At 58.6% G+C, this 20,320-nt stretch overlaps 9 protein-coding genes across 9 annotated transcripts; 4 read left to right on the plus strand and 5 right to left on the minus strand.

Annotated features, from left to right (window-relative positions):
* Positions 1-408: 408 nt before the first annotated feature.
* HRG_05961 (phosphotransferase enzyme family domain-containing protein) lies at positions 409-2,638 on the plus strand (the record flags this gene model as incomplete). Its single annotated transcript, XM_044864432.1, has 5 exons — positions 409-756; positions 810-1,862; positions 1,934-1,965; positions 2,173-2,382; positions 2,449-2,638. The coding sequence occupies 5 exons, from the start codon at positions 409-411 to the stop codon at positions 2,636-2,638; spliced, it is 1,833 nt and encodes a 610-aa protein (XP_044720964.1).
* Positions 2,639-4,353: 1,715 nt separating this feature from the next.
* On the plus strand, positions 4,354-4,704 carry HRG_05962 (39S ribosomal protein l53/MRP-L53 domain-containing protein; the record flags this gene model as incomplete). The annotated part of the gene is made up of 2 exons (XM_044864433.1): positions 4,354-4,534; positions 4,592-4,704. The coding sequence occupies 2 exons, from the start codon at positions 4,354-4,356 to the stop codon at positions 4,702-4,704; spliced, it is 294 nt and encodes a 97-aa protein (XP_044720965.1).
* A 212-nt stretch (positions 4,705-4,916) lies between these two features.
* Positions 4,917-6,162, minus strand: HRG_05963 (inorganic pyrophosphatase domain-containing protein; the record flags this gene model as incomplete). The annotated part of the gene is made up of 5 exons (XM_044864434.1): positions 4,917-5,058; positions 5,115-5,198; positions 5,255-5,598; positions 5,677-5,796; positions 5,980-6,162. 5 exons carry the CDS (start codon positions 6,160-6,162, stop codon positions 4,917-4,919), a joined length of 873 nt encoding a protein of 290 aa, XP_044720966.1.
* Positions 6,163-7,249: 1,087 nt separating this feature from the next.
* On the minus strand, positions 7,250-8,348 carry HRG_05964 (eisosome component PIL1 domain-containing protein; the record flags this gene model as incomplete). Its single annotated transcript, XM_044864435.1, has 2 exons — positions 7,250-7,624; positions 7,716-8,348. The coding sequence occupies 2 exons, from the start codon at positions 8,346-8,348 to the stop codon at positions 7,250-7,252; spliced, it is 1,008 nt and encodes a 335-aa protein (XP_044720967.1).
* Positions 8,349-9,606: 1,258 nt separating this feature from the next.
* On the minus strand, positions 9,607-9,876 carry HRG_05965 (uncharacterized protein; the record flags this gene model as incomplete). The annotated part of the gene is made up of 1 exon (XM_044864436.1): positions 9,607-9,876. One exon carries the CDS (start codon positions 9,874-9,876, stop codon positions 9,607-9,609), a length of 270 nt encoding a protein of 89 aa, XP_044720968.1.
* Positions 9,877-10,561: 685 nt separating this feature from the next.
* HRG_05966 (ribophorin I domain-containing protein) lies at positions 10,562-12,164 on the minus strand (the record flags this gene model as incomplete). The annotated part of the gene is made up of 3 exons (XM_044864437.1): positions 10,562-10,838; positions 10,901-11,755; positions 11,824-12,164. 3 exons carry the CDS (start codon positions 12,162-12,164, stop codon positions 10,562-10,564), a joined length of 1,473 nt encoding a protein of 490 aa, XP_044720969.1.
* Positions 12,165-13,264: 1,100 nt separating this feature from the next.
* Positions 13,265-15,434, plus strand: HRG_05967 (hexokinase domain-containing protein; the record flags this gene model as incomplete). Its single annotated transcript, XM_044864438.1, has 6 exons — positions 13,265-13,304; positions 13,770-13,892; positions 13,949-13,974; positions 14,036-14,443; positions 14,501-14,955; positions 15,011-15,434. 6 exons carry the CDS (start codon positions 13,265-13,267, stop codon positions 15,432-15,434), a joined length of 1,476 nt encoding a protein of 491 aa, XP_044720970.1.
* Positions 15,435-15,582: 148 nt separating this feature from the next.
* HRG_05968 (protein arginine N-methyltransferase 2) lies at positions 15,583-16,915 on the minus strand (the record flags this gene model as incomplete). Its single annotated transcript, XM_044864439.1, has 2 exons — positions 15,583-15,617; positions 15,676-16,915. 2 exons carry the CDS (start codon positions 16,913-16,915, stop codon positions 15,583-15,585), a joined length of 1,275 nt encoding a protein of 424 aa, XP_044720971.1.
* A 458-nt stretch (positions 16,916-17,373) lies between these two features.
* Positions 17,374-19,825, plus strand: HRG_05969 (VTC domain-containing protein; the record flags this gene model as incomplete). Its single annotated transcript, XM_044864440.1, has 3 exons — positions 17,374-17,808; positions 17,887-19,467; positions 19,544-19,825. 3 exons carry the CDS (start codon positions 17,374-17,376, stop codon positions 19,823-19,825), a joined length of 2,298 nt encoding a protein of 765 aa, XP_044720972.1.
* Between the last annotated feature and the right edge of the window lie 495 nt (positions 19,826-20,320).

Consider the following 20,320-nt stretch of genomic DNA (forward strand, 5'->3'; position numbering starts at 1 on the left):
GGGGCTTCTTTACAGGGGTTATGGACTTATCGGGTCGGCTACTGGGTACCGAAGACTTGCTCGAAAGGGTTTCAGAAACGTTACCGGTAGGTCAGTCCGACAAGGTCTGTTATAGTATCAGCAACAGTAAGTAATATATTAAAATGTATGGCTTTTTAGCTACTGGGTAACAGCTTGCGGGCTTCAGCGTCCCGATCCGAATGCGGCTAGCACTGCCTCCAAGGCGCGACTCGTCGCGACACATCGCAGCCAACGTCTCTTCTTCCCAACCTTGCCTCGCAGTCAACATATTCTTAACTTCTTCTCCGCATCATGCCACACTCGGCAGCCCACCAATCCGGATCTGACCAGTCGGAATCTGAATCTCTAAAAAGGGCCCTTGCCGACGATAACAATGTCTTGGTTCTAATGCGCTACCCGGCCCTGCGGGAGGAATTCCTGACGTCCATCGAAGCCAATAAAGCTGCCATTGAGGAAATGATTCGGCTTCAACTGGGAGTTCGATCGTGTCGCCTGAGTGTCAGAGAGGTCTGGAGATCCGGCAGTTTCAACGTTGCCATTCCAATACGCCTGTCCAAGATGCGAACCGTCTTCCTCCGCCTCCCCTTTCCGTATCGCATTGGCGAAGACCAGTGCCCGGGAAACGCCGAAGAAAAGCTCCGTACAGAGATTGCTGCCTATCTATGGCTACAGGAACACTGTCCTGACGTCCCAATCCCTGTTTTACATGCCTTTGGGTTGCCCGATGGATCAACGGTGAGCGTTGGCAAGCATTGACGTCCCTCGTGATCCTAGATTAACAGCCTTAGTTCACACACCCATCCAACACCCCTTTCTGGGAAAGATCTTGGTGGAACATCAAGCGCCTGATTTTCTCTCTTCTTGCACGCCCAGTACCCGTTCGTCATGTTCGACGATCTATCCGTCACTCGCTGGGCCCTGGCTTTCTTCTCATCAGTGAGGCACGCGGCAAGAGGCTCTCCATGACTTGGCCGGAGCACTGCCATGACAAGGCCTATCGAGAGAGGTTGTTCCATGGTCTGGCACGCATCTCGCTATCGCTTAATACAACCCCCTTACCACGCATTGGGTCCTTGCTGCTCCGGACGGACGGGTCGATTGCCCTATGTAACCGGCCACTGAGCCTTTACTTCCAGATGCTCGAGAACGAGGGAATTCCGTCGGGTGTTCCACGCCATCGTACGTACGCCGAAGTGGAATCGTATCTCTCGGATCTCCTCTCCCTCCAGGATAACAAGATCCGGAACCAACCCAACGCGGCCCACTGCCAGGAAGACGGCCGAATGCAGCTCGCCGCTCTCACTGCGCTGCGGGCCACCATGCACCACTTTATCCGCCCCGAGTTCCGCGACGGCCCCTTTTTCTTTACGCTGACCGACCTGCATCAGCAAAACATCTTTGTCGACGAAGACTGGAATATCCAAACCGTCATCGATATGGAGTGGGCACATACCATGCCTCTGGAAATGCAGCTGCCACCCTACTGGCTTACGTCGAGGCCAGTCGACGGCTTCCAGGACCGCGACGCCGTTGCCGAGTATGAGGCTGTCCTAGAAGAATATATCGCCATCTACGAGGCCGAAGAGAGGCGGTGTAACGGCTCGGTTGTCCAGGCATCAGTCCAGCGCGATGTGTGGCAAAGGGGCAGCTTTTGGTACTTCCACGCCGTCTCGGTACCGAAGGGCATGTACACTCTATTTAATAGGCACATCCAACCGCTCTTCAACCAGGACCATCCTGGCCTGAAGGTTTTTGACGACGTCTTCTATTGGTACTGGGGATTCGGCGCGCAGGACCTGATAGACAATAAGCTCAGGGACAAGGAAGACTATATAGCAAGGGTAAGAGAGGTTTTCGAATGATTGCATCCGCATCGACTGATCCGGGAGTAATGCTGGCTTCTCCTTAACAGCATATCTCCAAAATGAAATCCAAGCCCTGGTTGTAACCTCTACCTACAGTACTCCGTAGCAGGCTAGCCAATGCGCCCAGAAGCGGCTCATTTGAGGCATCAGTTACTCCCAGGGAGGAAATCAACTGCATGGCGACGTGCCAATAAGCATCGACCGCGTGACGGAGAGGCGCTCCGTATGCAGCCTGCCTGTTTGAGGATCCTAATCTGACCCCGCGTTTCGCGATGACTCTCGCCAGCAGCTTGGCCTTCAACATCATGGGGAAAGGCGACCAGAAAAAGAAGCACCGCAAAGATGCTGGCTCTGCCCAGGAGCCGCAAATGGAACAACAACTTTGGGAGATCAATGAAGTCATAATCAACGGAAACTACACTCTCGGAGAGGCGGAAGGCGGTCAAGTCTATTACAATTTGTTCACAAGGAGACAGGATTTGCCCACAAGCTTCTGGTATCAGGGTTGGAAATATATTCATGTCCCCAACGGCGCTGGAAGTCGAGACTGACCCTTTCCTAGGAGAGATGCCTTGGAGCAACGGGCACACGCTGAGAGGCTGGCGCAGTCTTCAGGGAACATAGCCCAGCAAGCCCGAGGAGCAAGCGGTGCGCAGCTGCTCTCCCAGCAGATTGCCAGGGATCCGAACATGGGCTTGCTGAACTCGTCCGCCGAAGCTTCGCAAAATGCGCGCAAGAAGAAGAAGAAATGACGAGGATGGCATTTCATAGTCCAGTGTGAAATCTTATTTGCTTCCAACCAACGGACGAAGCCAAGGTGGACGTCCGTGTGAGGTTGCTGAATTGGGTGGGGCTTCGACGAGCAACTGCACCCCCAGTTGCTTTGCCACAACGGCCAGCCCTTGAAACACAAGGTCAGTTAACCGATACTCCGTAGCCTCGTCAAAGACTCGATAGGCGCGCGAAAACCATCGTGCCGTTACCGGGAAGGTGTCGACGAGACTGACAAGGGTTGAAATGATCCTTGTGAAGTCATCCCAACTGCCTTCCTTCGCTGCCTCCGGAGTGCAGCCTCGGATTTCGTAATAAGTGCCCCCCTAAAGAAGAAGAGACACCGTGCTCGGTATGCGAAGGACCTTCTAGGGAATACATAGTGCCCTGACCCTATACCTTATTACGTCGTAGATCTCATCGGCGCGAAAGGTCTCGATGATTATATCCAGGCTTCGCTAGTTGAATAGAATAACGCATATATGCAATGCGAAGACTGCGCTGCAAATATCGTATATCGTACATGGGTACCTGTGATTGGGTGCGCGCAGCTCCCTCTCTTAAGCACATTGCACCGACAATATTCCATCCTTCTCGGCTTCGGCAACTAATTAACTTATATAGTATCTTGCTAGAAACGGACTCACAGCGCATACGCGACCATGTTGGGCAATTGTGACTCTGCAATTGCGCCCCCTTGAGCTGGTTAAGTTGCCGCGCCGTCAACGGTCACGCACACAGGCGTGTAATGGCTGGAGACTTTGATCAAAACTCAAGGGCAAAGAAAAATGGTGATGGGGTGTTTACATTGCAAGCTCTACCACATGCCCGTCTCAGCAGCCGAAGCCCTGTGCCATTAGTAACCGCGTCTTCAGCATCATGACGAAAGGAACCCCCCTAAGCCGCCGTCCTCGTCCCTCAAACCCCTCCCTCCCACAACTCTCCGCGCCATCCACATACACCCGTTAGCAGTATCCTTTGCTCCGTAGTTGCACGCAAGAAAAAAGCAGAGAAGCACCCACCTGGAGAGAAAAAAAATGTGAAGCACCGCCCTCTGAACAGAGTAATCGGAATCGAATCATGGCTTCAGCCACGCCACGCATCGCACTCAAGTGTCAAGACACAATCCCCGCAATGGCTTCCCAGAGGGTATCCCCCGCGTGGCGGAAGGGCCCTGAATATTTCTGATGCCAGTTTTGCAGGCGTCGAGTGACGCCGAGCCCTCACGGGCAGACCCGTCCTCTCCGCGTTTGAAGGCAGAGCGACTGCGGTGCCCACGGCTTTCCTCAGAGAAGAGGACCCGTGGTGCGGTGGGGAGATACTCCGAATTTCTCGCATGCGAAGAAGAAAGAACGACCCCTGTGCAGAGCAGGGAAGGGCACATTCCAGGTGTGAGAGGCATTCCGCTTGCGCAGAATACGTCTCCGTGTGGAAGCATGGAAGCGCAGCGTTGTTCAGAGGGCGATGCTTGCAGGAGGCAAAAAGAAAAGCGAAGGATTTGCGCGCCGCCGTGTTCCTTTGTACTCGTATGTACTTGTCGAGGCGTGCGGCTCAAAAAGGTTGATGCCAAGGCACGGGCACAGGCACGTGACACGGGGTGGGCACTCGAAGCAGAGACGGCGCCTCCGGTTTGGTGGGCTAGCTTCAGGACATTGAGCCGACCGAATCGTTGCGAGCTGTGCTCGAGCCGCCCAAGATGATCACAAAGTTCATGACCGAGGTCTCGGTCAAGTTCAACCCCTTCTCGGCCTGCGCCAAACCCGCGCGCCTCTTCCTCACCTACCTGCCTCCAAACATCCGGGCCAACGGCACCTCCGTCAGCACAACGCTGCTTCCTCGCAACAACCCAGAGCCCAGTTCTCTGAGGGTCAAGTTCAGTATGTCGAGTGTTCCAGCATCGACCCAGCAACAGCCAGCTCGCTAACCCGCAGCAGAGGACGGCAAGGAATTCAACTTCAACTGCGCCAAGACCAACATCAAGGGCCTCATCGAAGAAGTCGAGCGGCATTCTCGCCAACTGCAAAAGGCGGCAGATCTCACAGACTAACATGCCACAATCATCATCAATGCTTGGGTTCCATGCATGGGCGGCGTTTTCACGGAGTCGGTTTGTACAAGAGGCACGGGCGGGATAGGCATGTACGATGCTATATTGAACAGAGCAGCCGACTTTTCTGCATATTATGTAGGCAAGGCACAAGAAACGGCCTGCACAGTAGACCCATCCACGGCCGAAGATTTCCACCTCTAGCATCGAATCTAAGTCGAAGCACCGCTAATGAAGAACCACTTGTCGATGGAGCTGTCAATCTTCTCCGGCGGGAGATCCTCATGGGGAGGCAGAGGAGGCAGCTTGGACCGGTCCTGCAGGTTCGGGGAGTGGGCCACAGTCATGTTGGCGCTAGAGACATGTCAGACAGTGGTCGCGATGGAGAAAGCAGACGAGCCCAAACTTACATGGAGACTCCGCCGGGCTGAGTCTTGCCGGTGATGAGACGCTCCCAAGCCTCGGCGCACTCGCGGACAACGTCCATGGCGTAGCTAGAAAGATACCGTGAGCACATGACCAGCACAAAAGCTAGCTGCCGGACACGTACCTCTTGTTCTTGCACTCGCCGGTGAACGCAAACTGGTTCTCGGGCTTGCCATCGGGGATCTTGTAAATCCGGAACCACTCATTGGTGGCCCGAAGCAGGCCGGGCAGGTGGCGCTCGACATCCTCAATGTCGTTGAGCTTGGGGGCAAGGGGGTCGTTGATGTCGATGACAATGACCTTCCAGTCCGTCTCCTCCTCGTCGAGGAGGGCCATGACGCCCAGGACTTTGACTTGCTTGACCTGACCGGTGTAGCCGACCAGCTCTCCAATCTCGCAGACATCGAGAGGGTCATTGTCGCCCTTGGCCTTGGTCTCGGGGTGGACGACGTTGGGGTCCTCCCAGGTCTGCATAGTGGCAGAGGTGGTGCGCCGCGGTCAGCCAGGACGGATTAAACGTGTGCTTGATGGGGGGGGAGGGCATACCTGAGGGAAAGCGCCATAGTTCCACAGATAGCCCTTGTGGGGGAAGCAGTTGCGGACGAAACGAAGCTTGCCCTTCTTGGTGTCCTGCTTGATAGGGTTGAGAAGCTCCTCCTTGGAGATCTGGTTGCCAGGGCGGGCGGGTGTCAGCGAGCTCTAGGATGTCGCCGATGGGGAGAGGAAATGGCGATCGGGGTGTGGACTGGCGCGCAGGAGGAGCGAATGCTGCCTGGAAGGGGAGGGGGGCGAGGGCAAAGCTGGGTTTGCCTGTTGGGATGAATGAGGGGAACTGGCTGGTCGGAATACCTCAAGCTTCGCATTGGTCCATCGGGGAATCTCGACAATCATGTTGAGGATGGTCTGCTCCTGGTTGGCATAGAGAGGGATGTCATGGAACGACGAGACGGGCTGGCCGTCCTTTTCGATGTAGACGCGATGCTCGAGCGAGTTGGGCGCGCCCACCTTGCGGAGCGAGTACGGCGAGGTCATGTTGGGCGGCGGCGAAGAAGATTTGACGTTTGACGTCGAGGGCAATTGAGAGGGGGCCGAGTCTGGCGCAGCTGAGCTCGAGAAGTGGCGAGCAATTTGCGCAGTCCGCTGGGAGGAGGGGGAGGCAGATAAGGAGGAGGAAGAAGAGGAGAAGTGTTGGTGGGAGGAGGAAGAGGGCTGATCACGACAGCATGGAGGGGGCGGGGCACCTGGACCCATAGGGAACCGAGCTGTTGATCTGCGGGCCGGAGCAGCGACTGAGTACGACTGCTGCTGCCTGTAGCCGCCAACGGCACCCCCTGTGGCAGTCGCAGCGGCAGACGTTGGGAAGGATGCAAACGACGCGACGACGCGGCAGCGATTGGCCCGGCCGGTGGGCAGACGCTGCAGAGGCGGCTTGGGCGGCCAAAGCTGGTGGAGGCTTTGCCGGAGGAGCATGAAAATTGTGACGAGACGGAAGTGCGAAGAGTGAGGGAGTGGGAGAGGGAAGGGGGAGGAGAGATTGAAGAGAATTGCCCCGAAAAAGGAGAGAAGCGGCTGCAGCCAATGACCAGGAATTGGGCAGAGAATGGTTTCTTGCCCAGAAAAGGGCAATGTCACTCAACAAGCACCCACGAGAGGAGACGAGAATCCAGTCGTGATGCCAGCCTGGAGCCAGGCCTGGTGGGCTGGCTTTCAGTTGCTCTGGGGCTTCCTGCAGAAGCTGCTCAGTGCCACACCCCCCCTGTAAGCCACTGAAGACGGAGGAGGTGGGGCGTCGGGACCAGCGGCCGCCTGTCAGCAAACGGCAGCGAGCAATATGCAGAGAGCAAACGGCACCCGGCAATCCAGGGTAGCATCGCGGCCCCTCTCCATTGCACGTGAGTTTCGGACAACTCGATCCCCTTTTCTTCAGCCGAAGCCCACAGGTCGAGTCGGCTCGCTCGTCATGGAAGCAAATCATGGTGCTATACGAGCACGCAAAGATACCTAACAAGACCATAAATACAGCTTCATCAGAGGTCACTCACTACTGACACCCGAGACGCAGCCGAGCAAACAGACCCGGGCAGCACAAGACTCATCCACCCTTGTCAGCGTAACCGCCTCATGCTCCGACCTCGGCCGTCTTCAGCCCCTCGGCGCCCGCCAAGTCCTCCTGAGCCCTGACGCTAGTCCCACCCGGGACCGCCAGAATCCCCTTGTCCTTGCCCTTGAGAGAGGGCGGCGGGCTCTCGGCCGCGTCCAGGTAGGCCTCTTGGTCGGGTTGCCACTCTCGGAGGTCGTCTTCGCAGTCGTTGAGAATCTGGCGCGCCTGTTGGCCGTGCGCATACGGTTGCCGGTCGTCACCCGGCACAACCGGGGTGTCGTCGAGGAGGGCCAGGAGCCGGCGGCCATGCTTGGCGAGGATGATTTGCTTCTCGGCCCGCTCGATGGTAGCGGCGAACTCGGCCTCGTACGCTTCCTTGAGCTTCTGGCGCGTCTGTCGAGCAAGCCAGGTCAGCAGGGGCCCTTCTTTTTGGCGGGAAAGGCGGCCGACAAGATGATGCGCTAAATTGAGGAATACTACATACAACATTGGTTAGTTGCGCCTCGGCAACCAGATTCTCAGCCTCGGCCCTAACAAGCTCCTGCTCGAGGACGACCAGCTTGGTGCTCTCGGGCTCCTTGGACTTGAGCTTTGCTATCTCGTCGGCAATCTTGACCTTGCCGTCGCGGCTCGGCTGCACGCTCTTTTCCGTGTTGCGAATCGTCTTGAGGCGGCCGCGGGACTCGTCGAGGGCGTGCGCGTACGAGTCCTCCTGCTCGCCCATCTCACTCAGGATGACGCCGACCTTGTCGGAGACGTCGTTGACGCCATCGTCCCCTGTCTGCTCGCCCCAGTCGGAGAGCTGCTGAGCGATGGCGATGCGCTCACGACCGGCCGTTTCGTGGGCTGTGACGAGATTGTTTTCCGACTTGATGAGGCGGAACAGCTTGCGTGACAGCTCCGGCTGGACGGTGCCGCGAAGGGAGTTGAAGGAGAAGCCGGTGCGGCCGCCCGAGGTGCCGGTGCCGGAGCTCTTGTTGGCCTTGCCGCCGGAGCGGATGGAGAGGGCGCGGTTCCTGTAGGACAAGGGCGAGTTAGAAGCGACGTCATGCCGAGAATAGCGGTGGTGGCTGGACATGAACTGCGCAAAGGAATCGTCTGCGCTGGAACGAGACATGGCGATGGATGCGGCACTGAATGACAGACAGACGGACAGAAGGACGACGAAAAAGTAATTTGTTTTGGAGCCTTGGGCTTTGCTCACATGACGGCCAGGGGCAACTGCCAGAGCGCGGACGAGGTTGATATCAAGGTGAGGCGCTATTGCCCGTGCCGGTCGAGCGACTCTGCCTTGTCCCCTTGGTCGAACTGCAGTCGCGAGCAAGGCTGTCAGCCTGGCGCAGGACGAAGCAGGAAGGTACCTAAGCGGTCGATGGAGCGTGCATACATACCGGGTATTGCGTAGGGATCCCGGCAAAAGACGCGATGGGTAAGAATGCCGAGGCAGGTGCTGTAAGGATGGGATGCCTGCCGTCGTGATGGATGGTAACAGGGGACTGGGGAAGACGAGACTGTCGGCAGTTGGCGCGCCAGAGATGGACGAGGACGAGGACGAGGACGAGGTCGAGGGCAATGATGACATCAGGGCTGGACAAAGTACTGTAGGCTGTCCAAGTAGGCTCTAAGGGAGGCAGAGCCGGGTACCCGTCACGCGATCAGCCCTCCAGCGAGATACTCGATGACGAGGTTGTGCATGCGCGGAGATGGGCTGGGCGTGTACATGCCCAGCCAGTACTGATCAACACTGGGCATTTGGCTTGTTCCATGCAGATGGATTGGGCCCAACGAGCCTCTCGGTGGTGGATGACGACAGAATGCGCGCCCGCCGATGATGTCATCCGCGGTCCTCGAGTCCCCTCTACCCCGCCCCTCCAGCTCTGTTCGTGGACTCGACGAGCCAACCAGCTTCCTTAGGGGTGATCAATCAGCCGGTGCAGATCCAACCGGTTGAACATTGAGTGTTGCTGCCACGCGCCCGGTTCATCGATTGCGCCCCAGAACCCAGGAATGTGGAAGCCCCCGTGAAGCTTTCTCTGGCATCTCGAGTTGCTTGCTTCCATCAAAAAGACGAGGACATGGACCGACCAACATGCATTAGCACCACTGCTAGGCACGGCTGTAGCTAATGGTGACCACCTCATCTTGATTGCTGATATCGGATGGCCTTTCGTCTGCCTTTGATGATTGACGGGCAAGTCTTTCGGTCCCATCCCATCCCATGCCAACGCTCTAGCTATAAAACACGTCGCCGTCAACTGCACATCGTCGAACTGGCCACTATGCAAAAAGTGCCCAATGCCTCGGAGACAGACACGACGCCGTTCTCCAACTCACCACCACACTCAATCCCCTTCTCTTCCCCGTCGTAATACCCCCTAGCGCCGTGTCTGCGTCGTCCGCTCGTACACGACGGCCCCGGCCGGCGCGCTGGGCCCGAGGTAAGTGCCGCTGACCCGCGGGGTGCCGTAGGGCGACCGCCGCGTCACGCTCGTGTAGCTGGCCCGCGGCGAGTGGTGATCGTGGTGGTGGTGGTGATGGCCGTGGTGATGGCCGTGGTGATGGCCGTGATGGTGAGTCGATCGTCTGGCCGGGATGATTTCCTCGTGGTAGTAGTATTTGGTGTTTGGCTCGCCCCAGAGACACATAGCGTCGGGTTGAGAGCTGCAATACCTTTTGGTTTCCGAGTGTGAAAAAGCAGAATCGATTTGGATGCCGTCCTGCGTGGGAGATGAGTCCAATCTGTCATCAACTGAGCGGATGACTGCAGGCTTTTTATGAATGCGCCCGTGCCTGTTCTCCTGCGACCAACTCTTGTTTTTGCTGCCGGTGGCCAAAAGGACGGATGGATGGTGGAGGGCCGACCAACGGCAGCCCATCATCAGCTTAGAGCCGCCACCGACGCCCACCCACACACGCGCAAGGCTATATCCGACGCCCCGTTATCGCCTCTGGCCATCCCCGCTCCCTGATTCGCTGCCGTCATCTCAGCCGCCTTCCGCCCGAGGCCGGCCCGAGAGCCCAGAGCTCGGCTTTCAGGCCCTCATCCCGCCAATGGCCGATCGGGGCGTTTTCAAGCCCGGCTCGGATACCTGCATTCTGGCCACATCTACGACCATGGCAGGATTCAGCTGCCCGTCATCGTCCCGGCGCTTTGCCATGCCTGCTGCTTCACGGTTCCACAACTCACCTCCATCCCGATGCAACTTGTCTATCATGCCCCTTTATATTTGGCAACGTCAACTAATGGTACATCGTACAATTCATCCGCTGTGCCCTGTCCCGCTAGGAAACCAAGCCCTTTGCGAGGGGTTTGTGTTCCCTTGCTGCACTCTACTTCTTCGAAAATCCCACCTCGACTTTGCCAACAGCCCAGGCCGCAGCAAACACGGCCAGCATGCTCGAAAACACAATCGCCGGTTTCCGCATCATGCCCACCAGCGACGTCTCGTACGAGATGATGAGGTCGCGGTCTCGGAAATCGTCGACCAGGTTCCGCGCTTTGACGACCACGGCCGTCCGTCCCATCGTGTCGAGGTACGTCTTGTGAACGCCAACTGAGATTTCGGTGATGGATGTCTTGGGCACCCCGGTGTAGACCTCGACGTTCCTTCTCGGGGGTTCTCTTTGTCAGCCAGCCATCGCTGCCGAGTAATGGGTCTTGGGACTCACGAAGCGCCTTCCGGCAGCAAGACACGGATGTTGACATGCTCATACTCGACGCCTTCCGCCTGCCTCGGACCTTCCACAAAGGGAACCTTGAGCACGTAGCCGCCCGATGCCGTCTTGCGCAGCAGAGACGCCGTGTTCGAGTTCCAGCCTATGGTGAAGGGATACTTCCAGCCGCCAAAGATGGGATACCGGGGCTTGAGCTCCAGCAGTGCCTCCCGCTTGCCGCTCCTGAACTTGGAGGTGGACACGTTTCCAATGGCATCGGTAAAGTAAGGATCGACGCTTCCGGGCTGGAGTGGGAAGCGCAACTCCTTGATAGCCATGGAAGAGGGGTTGAAGTATTGTGACTGGGCCCACTTGACCCGGTTAAAGGGCGTCGACAGGTTGGCGCCTCTGTGGTGCAGGGTATATCTCTCCTCAAAGGCAACATTGCCGCCCCAATGGCTGACCTCGATGTCCCGGTCGAGGTTGGACACGTGCGTCACGGGCTTGGTAAACTCGAACCGGACCTGCGCGGGCGACACGGCACCGGCCGGTACCTCTTGGTCAAAGGGTCCGTAGGTGAGCTTGGAGCCCTGCTTCTGGGGGTGCTGCTCCTTGTCACCCTTTGCGGGGATCTTTGTGTAATCGGGGACGGCAGAGCTCGGGGCCTTGATCTCGGTCTTTTGTTTCGAGGTAGGGTACGCCGACGGCGCGTAGGCAGAGAAGCTGTAGGCGAGAAACTGTTGCTCGTCTTGCTTGACGGCAGCCGGCAGAGGGATGTACGCCTTCAGGTAGTAGAAGGAAATGCCGAGCGTCTGCTGTCCGCCGGGCTTGAGCGGAGCAGGCAGTCGAATTCGATAGTATTGCACGTCACTGGCAGAGAATCCGTCAGGGGCCACTCGGGGACAGACAAGCGTGAGTTTGCCGGGGACCAGGCATACCTGTGGGGGTCATATTCAATGGCATCTGCGCGGAAGGGACCGGCGTCTGCGTCTTTGCGATCCTTGGCCTCGAAGCCGCCAACCCTCGCCATCTGGTCAGCCGTGAAGGGGACAAAGTATTCATCTTGGGGACCCTTGGAGACGTTTTCGACGAGGACGTTAATCTGCTCCTTGGCATAGTTTTTCTCGAGCGAGATGATGTGAACGAGGTTGGCGTTTTTGAAGACTTGGGGCGGCTTGAACTCGGCAGGCAGAGAGACTTTGGATGACGAGGGCTGCGAGCCGGCCACGGTGGTAGCCAGCAGGCCCAGGAGAGCCGATGCGACAGACAACGACTTCATGCTGGCGATTGAGCGGAAAGGGCACTCATGGATTGCACGCGCCCGGCGTTGTGAGGGTCGGAGTCCAGCGAGGTTGTCTATGCAGCTCGACTGCGTGCCTCGGAATGGCATACGTCGCCCATTCGGAATGGCGTAAGCTGCCGGGGTGAAGCTCCAGCCCAAGCTCTGATTGGCGGGTGTGATCAGGCGGCAGTAGATTATTCCGTCCCGGCAGTCTCGGCCGCAAGCGGTACGTACTGTGCTTGACTTCAACTGCTCAACTGCCTCAACTGCTCAACTGCTCAAACGGTATCCGTACTTTGGAGAAAGACGATAAAGGTTCAAGAGCGGGAAAAGACGGGGATATAAACGTGAAACGTGCCGCTGATGCCGACTGGCCGCGGCTTTGAGCTTCAGGCGTGCCTGTCTTTGTACCTTTGCTGTATCGCGTACTTTGCGTCTTCTCCCCTCGGCCCTTCCAGGAGGTGCGCCAGCCCGGTCCGCCATGGGTGCAGTATTATACTGTACTGTATGCTTCATAAAGCGACATGTCACGGCCAACAAGTCGTGGCGAGAGTGGGTGTGAGACGGGCCAGGCCGGGTTTTGGCAGGTGGCTCGCGACGGTCTGGATCAAACCCGGACTCGGTGATAACAGACACACAGCCGCAGCGTCCACGCATTAATTCGCAAGGTCATTCCATCGTTTCGACGAGAGGAATAGGCATCTGGACGAATTAAGGGTCCGAATCCTCGGTGCCTGGCGCCAGACTGACGACGGTTCCGCGTGCGGGCGCTGCAGCACCGTGAGCCGCATTCGGGCGGGGTCGCCATGGCCTGCAGCCTGTTGCCACTGGAATTGCCCCACCAGACTTCTTCGCCGTCCAGCTTCATTGCCCCTCCCCCTCCATCCGCCTCTCTCAACTCCTTGCTCTCGTGTTTGCACAATTCCACCCCCTCTTCCTGCGACGACGCCATTCAGAGCACTCTCAACCAACGCTGTCTACGTCTCACCACCTCGTTGGCCCCATCCTCGCTCCAGCTCCACCCGCCTCAACAAGCTCCCGCCCGAGCTTCCTAGAGCTACCTGCCCCTGCACATCGCCGTCATCCTCTCGGCAAAGATGGTTGGCCTGGGACCTCGCCCGCCGCCCTCGAGGAAAGGTACGGCCAGCTTTGGAAATTCCCAACCGGTGCCCCGTCACTCTCCGATGCCAGGCCCACGGAGGCCCCTTCACTTCACCAGGCATGGACCGTTGCTCTGCTCTGCATGTTCCGTCAACGTGCAAACGCCCCCCCGGTCGTCTCTCGATTTGATTCGTGGGTCCTCGACCTTATTCATCGCCACGCTTCATCAGGTCAATCCACGTCCACCCCGGCTTGTGCCACATGCGATCATTGCGCCGTGGGGGGAACCGGGGTCTGGTCAAAGAGACATGCATAGAACATGATTGGGCCTACAACCTGGGCGTGATGAACAGATGACATATCATGGTTCCCCGTACCACGAGCCCGGCCAATCTTAAAGCCCTGGCATCTCTGCGTGAAACCCAGCTTTGCTTCCACCTGCCCAGGCAACCCTTTGACCTGTCCCAGAAAGCGAGCTGACAGACACAATCACCATGATAGGGTCCAAGGCGGATATCCCCATGAACCTCCTCGAGGAGGTGCGGAGGCTGGAGGAGCTCTTCGTTGTCGACCAGAAGAAGCTCAAGGAAATCACCGATCACTTCATTTCGGAGCTGGCCAAGGGTACGTCATGCCACCAAACACGCCTCAAATCGACGCTTTGCTGATAACCACCATAGGCTTGAGCGTCGAGGGCGGCAGCATCGTGAGCATAGATCCCATCAACGTGATTTCAATCGAGCCTTTGCCCTCTAACCAAGCCATAGCCCATGAACCCGACCTGGGTCATGTCCTTCCCAGACGGCTATGAGACGGGCACTTTTCTCGCCCTCGACATGGGAGGCACCAATCTCCGCGTCTGCCAAATCACCCTGACCGACCAAAAGTCCGAGTTCGACATCATTCAGTCCAAGTACCGCATGCCCGAAGAGCTCAAGACAGGCAAAAGCGACGAGCTCTGGGAGTACATTGCAGACTGCCTGTACCAGTTCATCGAGACGCACCACGGCGACTGCAAGATGGAAAAGCTGCCCCTCGGCTTCACCTTCTCCTACCCCGCCACCCAAAACTACATCGACGCGGGCGTTCTTCAGCGATGGACCAAGGGCTTCGACATTGCCGGCGTCGAGGGTGAGAACGTCGTGCCCATGTTCGAGGCTGCGCTGGCCAAGCGCGTGAGTCCAGCCCCTCTCAGGCGTGGCCGGGGGAGGCTGCTAACCAACAATCCCTAGGGCGTGCCCATCAAGCTAACGGCATTGATCAATGACACGACGGGAACCATGATTGCCTCGGCCTACACTGACCCCAAGATGAAGATTGGCTGCATCTTCGGCACCGGCTGCAACGCCGCCTACATGGAGGACTGCGGCTCGATCCCCAAGCTCGCGCACATGAAGCTGCCCGCCGACACACCCATGGCCATCAATTGCGAATGGGGTGCCTTTGACAACGAGCACAAGGTGCTACCCAGGACCGACTTCGACAAGGTCATTGATCGCGACTCTCCTCGGCCTGGTCAGCAGGCGTTCGAAAAGATGATTGCTGGTCTGTATCTGGGGGAGATTTTCCGCCTGGTCATGGTGGACCTTCACGACAACCGGGATGCCAAGGTGTTTGAGGGCCAGAACATTGACCTGCTGCGCAAGCCCTACGCCTTGGACTCGTCGTTCCTGTCCGCGATTGAAGAGTGAGATGAGATTCCCAGCCCCCCCGATGAGTTCCCGACTTACAAATGCTGCCAGAGACCCTTTTGAGAACCTGCAAGAGACACACGACCTGTTCACAAAGAAGCTCAACATTACTTGCAACCGCGGCGAGCTGGAGCTCATGCGACGGCTGGCCGAGCTCATCGGCACCCGCGCCGCCCGCCTCTCCGCCTGCGGTGTCGCGGCCATCTGCAAGAAGAAGGGCTACAAGTCCTGCCACGTTGGCGCCGACGGGTCCGTCTTCAACAAGTACCCGCACTTCAAGGCACGGGGTGCCCAGGCCCTCCGCGAGATCCTCGACTGGCCGGAGAAGACTGACCCCAAGGAAGAGGATCCCGTCGAGATTCTTGCCGCCGAAGACGGCAGTGGTGTCGGGGCTGCCCTGATTGCCGCCCTGACTCTCAAGCGAGTCAATGCAGGAAACATGGCCGGCATCCTGCACCCCGAGAATTTCAAGTAAGGGATGGTTTGGTCCAGGAGCTTGGCGGGCAAGGCATTCACATGTCCTGGGGTATGGTGGGATAGAGACAGATTCATAGACAGCAACCAATGGCCAGGAGAAAAGCGAAGTGTGCCTTGTATAGTGTCTGCTCAGGCATCATGTGAAATCACCCCATAAAGGTGCATGTCGGGAGTCGATATTCTGCGAGGGAGGTTAGGAGTGACGACTACCGTGTGCGCTTGGCACTGGGGAGACTCACTGTCCAGCGTCCAGTATCGCCGCCGCACGCCTTCCCATTGCCCCTTGCCCTCCTCCCCGAGGCCGGCCATGTCGACGTCGCTCTCTTCCCATTCGACGTCGAGGCCCGCATCCGCGCAATGCATCTCCACCACCTTTGTGTAGACGTCGTAGCAGATGCGCCGGTCGGCCCCGAGCCCATTGAAGAAGGAGAAGCGGCCATCCTGATCCAGGAGGGCGGGGATGTACTCGGTGAAGAACATCTTCAGCAGGGAGTAGTCTTCGCCAAAGGTGTCAAAGTAGATTGCGTCGTACGTCTCCCCCTGCTCGATGAGCCGGGGCACGACTTCCTGCCAGCGGCCGGAAAATATTTGGTAGGCGCCGGGCTGGGGCGCGTTCTTCTCCCAGGCCGGGCCGAAGCGGGACTCGGGCTTGGAGACGTGCTCGAGGACCGAGGGGTGGGCCTCGATGATGTGGTGGCGCGAGGGCTGCAGGTCGGCGAAGATGCGGTCGATGATGCCCATGCCGAAGCCGATGTTGAGGACGCGCTTGCCCGGCTGCGAACCGGGAACCAGGGCGGCGACGGAGCGCCGCATAATGTCCGTCTCCCACGCCATCATGACGCCGTTGAGGTCTGAATCGAGAAGCTTGTCCGCGTCGTAGGTCAAGTCGGACTTGAGGTACTCGTCGCTTGTGATGGGCTTCTCTCCAGCATCGGGAGGAATGAAACGGGCCTCGCAGCCACCAGTCTCGCCATGTCTCTCAACGGTGCCATCAAGCTCCGCGGCGTCATCTCCGGCCCCGTCGTCTCCGGCCTCGGAGCCCGACGAGAGCTCCTCATAGCCGCCCATGAGCGCAAAGAGCAGCTCGGCACGCACGCCCGCGTCGACGCACAGACGATAGAGAGAGTTGCGGCCTAGGCGCCAGGCAACGCAGCCGGGCGTCTCGTTGTTGCAGTCGACGTCGTTCCAGATGGCGCCAGAGAAAAAGAGCTCCTGAAGTGCCTCTTTGGCCTCTTGGGCGCTCAAGTCGTCGCCCTCGTCATCGCTCTCGGCATCGCTGGCGGGTCCGCACGCTCGTATCGCGGCATGCAGGGGCGTCTCGCCCGTCTGGGGATCCTGAGCGCTGGCCCTCTCCCGCACGTCGAGGAGCTTCTTGAGGCCCGAGACGTCGTGGGCCCAGGCGTGGTGGAGGACGTCGCGAGTGTCTTGCGGGCAGTCGGGCGAGATGCGCGCGGGCATCGAATCGTCGACGGACGCCATGGCCGTGGAGACGGCGGATTGCGACGAGAGATCGGGGCTTCGAGTTGTGGCAAGCTGTATTCAATCAGGAGGCTTCGCACCTACAGTAGGCAGGCGAGAAGTCAATTGCCGGCGAAAAAAAAAGTTGGACCAGCATGGGCCCACCCCGCCACGGGCTGAATGCGGGGTCCCCCGCCCGTCCAGGTACAGCGGCTCTCTTGCGTCCGGCTTCAGTGGAATCGGCCCTGTATCTTAGGCGTCTACGGTAAATGGGTACAGTACGTACAGCGTCTCGTCCCCCTCATCGACGTCGCGGCATCTTCACCTCGGCTCTACCCTCTGTCGCCACTGCTGCTCCTTGAACCGCACGCCATCCCGCTCCCGCCCAGTCAAAGGCATTACCTCTGGCGATTTCCCGGCTGTTGTGCAACTCGATCGTTCGACCGGGGCAACAACCAGCCCGACCCGACGTCGCGGCCATGAAGTTTGGCGAGCAACTCCGGTCGAGCGTCATCCGCGAGTATCAATGGTACTACATTGACTACAATGGGCTCAAGGCCGAGCTCAAGAACGCCACGGGGCCGCCCAAGGCCCGCGCCCCCGGCGGCAAGGAGTGGACCGAGGAGGATGAGACGCGCTTCGTGGGCAAGCTCGAGGACGAGCTCGAAAAGGTGCACACCAAACAGCAGGTCAAGGCCATGGAGATTTCCAGGCGCATCGCCGTCAGCGAGCGCGAGGTCCGCGACGTCGTCAACCGGCTCAACGAACGCGGCCTGACCGAGGAAGGGCCCAGCGAGGAGGAGTTTCAGCTGCTCGAGGAGGACCTGAGTGATATCATTGCCGACGTCCACGACCTCGCCAAGTTTGTGCAGTTAAACTACACGGGCTTTTACAAGATTATCAAGAAGCACGATGTGAGTTGATGTCCTAACATGTGTGATTTGTGACTGGATTTGCCGCCAGCACATTTTAGGGGGACTGACTGGACGTAGAAAATGACGGGCTGGCACCTTCGACCAGCATTCGACACTCGGCTCAAGGCCAAGCCCTTTTACAAGGAAAACTACGACGCGTCCGTTATCAAGCTGTCCAAGCTGTACGACCTCGTGCGAACCCGCGGCAACCCCGTCAAGGGCGACAGCGCGGCCGGCGGATCCCAGGCCAGCTTTGTCCGGCAAACGACCAAGTACTGGGTGCATCCCGACAATGTGACGGAGCTGAAGCTCATCATCCTCAAGCACCTGCCCGTCCTCGTCTTCAACGCCAGCAAAGAATTCGAGCAGCAGGACTCGGCAATCACGTCCATCTACTACGACAACCCCGACACGTGGGAACTGTACGAGGGCCGCCTGAAGAAGACGGAGGGTGCCGAGGCCATCCGGCTGCGCTGGTACGGCGGCATGCAAAACGAGACCATTTTCGTCGAGCGCAAGACGCATCGCGAGGACTGGACGGGCGAAAAGTCGGTCAAGGCTCGCTTCGCCATTAAGGAAAAGAACGTTAATGCGTACATGAGAGGCGAGCTGCTCCCGGCGGCAATCTTCGAAAAGGCGCGGAGAGAGGGCAAGAAGTCGGAAAAGGCTATTGCTGAGGACCAGAGGCTTGCTTCTGAGATTCAGTACTCGGTTCTCAAGAAGGGCTACAAGCCCGTCTGCCGCTCTTTCTACAACCGCACCGCCTTCCAGCTCCCGGCAGATGCCCGGGTTCGCATCTCTTTGGATACCGAGCTGACAATGGTCCGCGAGGACAACCTGGATGGCCGCACCCGCAGTGGCGATAACTGGCGACGCATGGATATCGGCATCGACTACCCCTTCTCGCAGCTGCCACCCGAAGACGTCTTGCGCTTCCCCTACGCCGTCCTCGAGGTCAAGCTCCAGACACAGATGGGACAGGAGCCTCCAGCGTGGGTTCGCCAGCTCATCTCCTCGCACTTGGTTGAGGCAGTTCCCAAGTTCTCCAAGTTTATCCACGGCACGGCCTGCCTGTTCCCCGATCGCATCAACCTGCTCCCCTTTTGGATGCCGCAGATGGACGTGGACATTCGAAAGCCCGTCGCGCACGACTTTGGCATCCACAGACCCGGCATCGCGGCCTCGGAAGATGAGGAAGACCTGGACTCGGACGAGGAGGACGAGCGATCCAACCGCCCAGGCCCGTCGGACCGACAGCCGGGCGCACAAGGGCTGCACGGCTCAGTGGCCGATGCCGAGGACCAAACCGCCGACGCTCCCGCGCCCAACGATGACTTTCCCATCTACGATTCGGACGAGGAGTACGACGAAAACTATGCGTTGGAGGAGGCCAGGAGAATCGGCGGGTGGCACTACTACTCGACTCTCATCTCGACCAAGGCGCACGCCCTCGGCCAAGTCGCCCTCGGCGTCGCCAAGCACCTGGTGCCCGCTGCTCGTAGCACGACAATGGATCGCAGCCAGCGGCAGCAGATGCTGTTTGGGTCGGGGCCCGTGCTGCAAAAGAAGATCAAGGCACCCAAGGGCAAGAAGATCTATGTGCCGGTCCGTGTCGAGCCCAAGGTCTACTTTGCGGCCGAAAGGACCTTTTTAGGATGGGTAAGTTTGGGGAGAAGAGAGGACCGAACAGGTTTACTTGCATACAGCGCTGACGGTCACCTTTGTCACGCAACAGCTCGAGTACTCCATCTACGTCGGCGCCATTGCCGTGACGCTGCTCAACTTTGGCTCCCGCGCGACGCCGCTGTCGCTGTGGACGGCCGGCATCTTCACCCTGCTCGCCGTGCTGAGCCTGTGCTACTCGGTCGGCATCTACCTCTACCGCAGCTGGTCGATCCGCGAGCGCAGGGCCGCCCGGTACTACGACAAGTGGGGGCCGAGCGCCCTCTGCACCGCCCTGCTGGTCGCCGTTGTGCTCAACTTTGCCTCCGAGGGCCGCGATAGGGGGTTCTGGTGAGGCCGGAGGCGGGAGAGGGGGCGAGAGTCCTGCTTTACTGTTTCTTTCTGTACGATTGTATACTTTTACGGTGGTCGTGATGATAATGTTGCTTGGATTGGGTGCGGTGGCGGAGATGGCCTCGTCGCGACGCCTGGGCGAGCCCAAATGGACGGACAGGACAAGAAGAAAAGGGATGGGGGGAGGCGTCGCTGTAGCGGTTGAGCACTCGAGATTTGATGTGTAGAGGCATCGACCGAGTTAATTGAATAGCGGCAGACCAGGCAATGCCCAAGGCCTCACTTCCATCGCCGTGACGCTAGAGACGTCTCGCTGACTCGGGGAGCCGGTCTGCGTCAAACTTGTAACAACTCTCCTTCCTTTTCTTCTACAACCATCATATCGACACTACGGACAAGAAACAAGACGCCAACACCTGTAAAGGTATCTAGATATCCGCCGAGCCCACCGCCGCGATGCCCTTTACACTGCCAAGCACCCAAGGCCTAGACCGCC

Source organism: Hirsutella rhossiliensis, assembly GCF_020360975.1.
Source record: "Hirsutella rhossiliensis strain HR02 chromosome Unknown scaffold00005, whole genome shotgun sequence".
NCBI classification, from domain to species: domain Eukaryota; kingdom Fungi; phylum Ascomycota; class Sordariomycetes; order Hypocreales; family Ophiocordycipitaceae; genus Hirsutella; species Hirsutella rhossiliensis.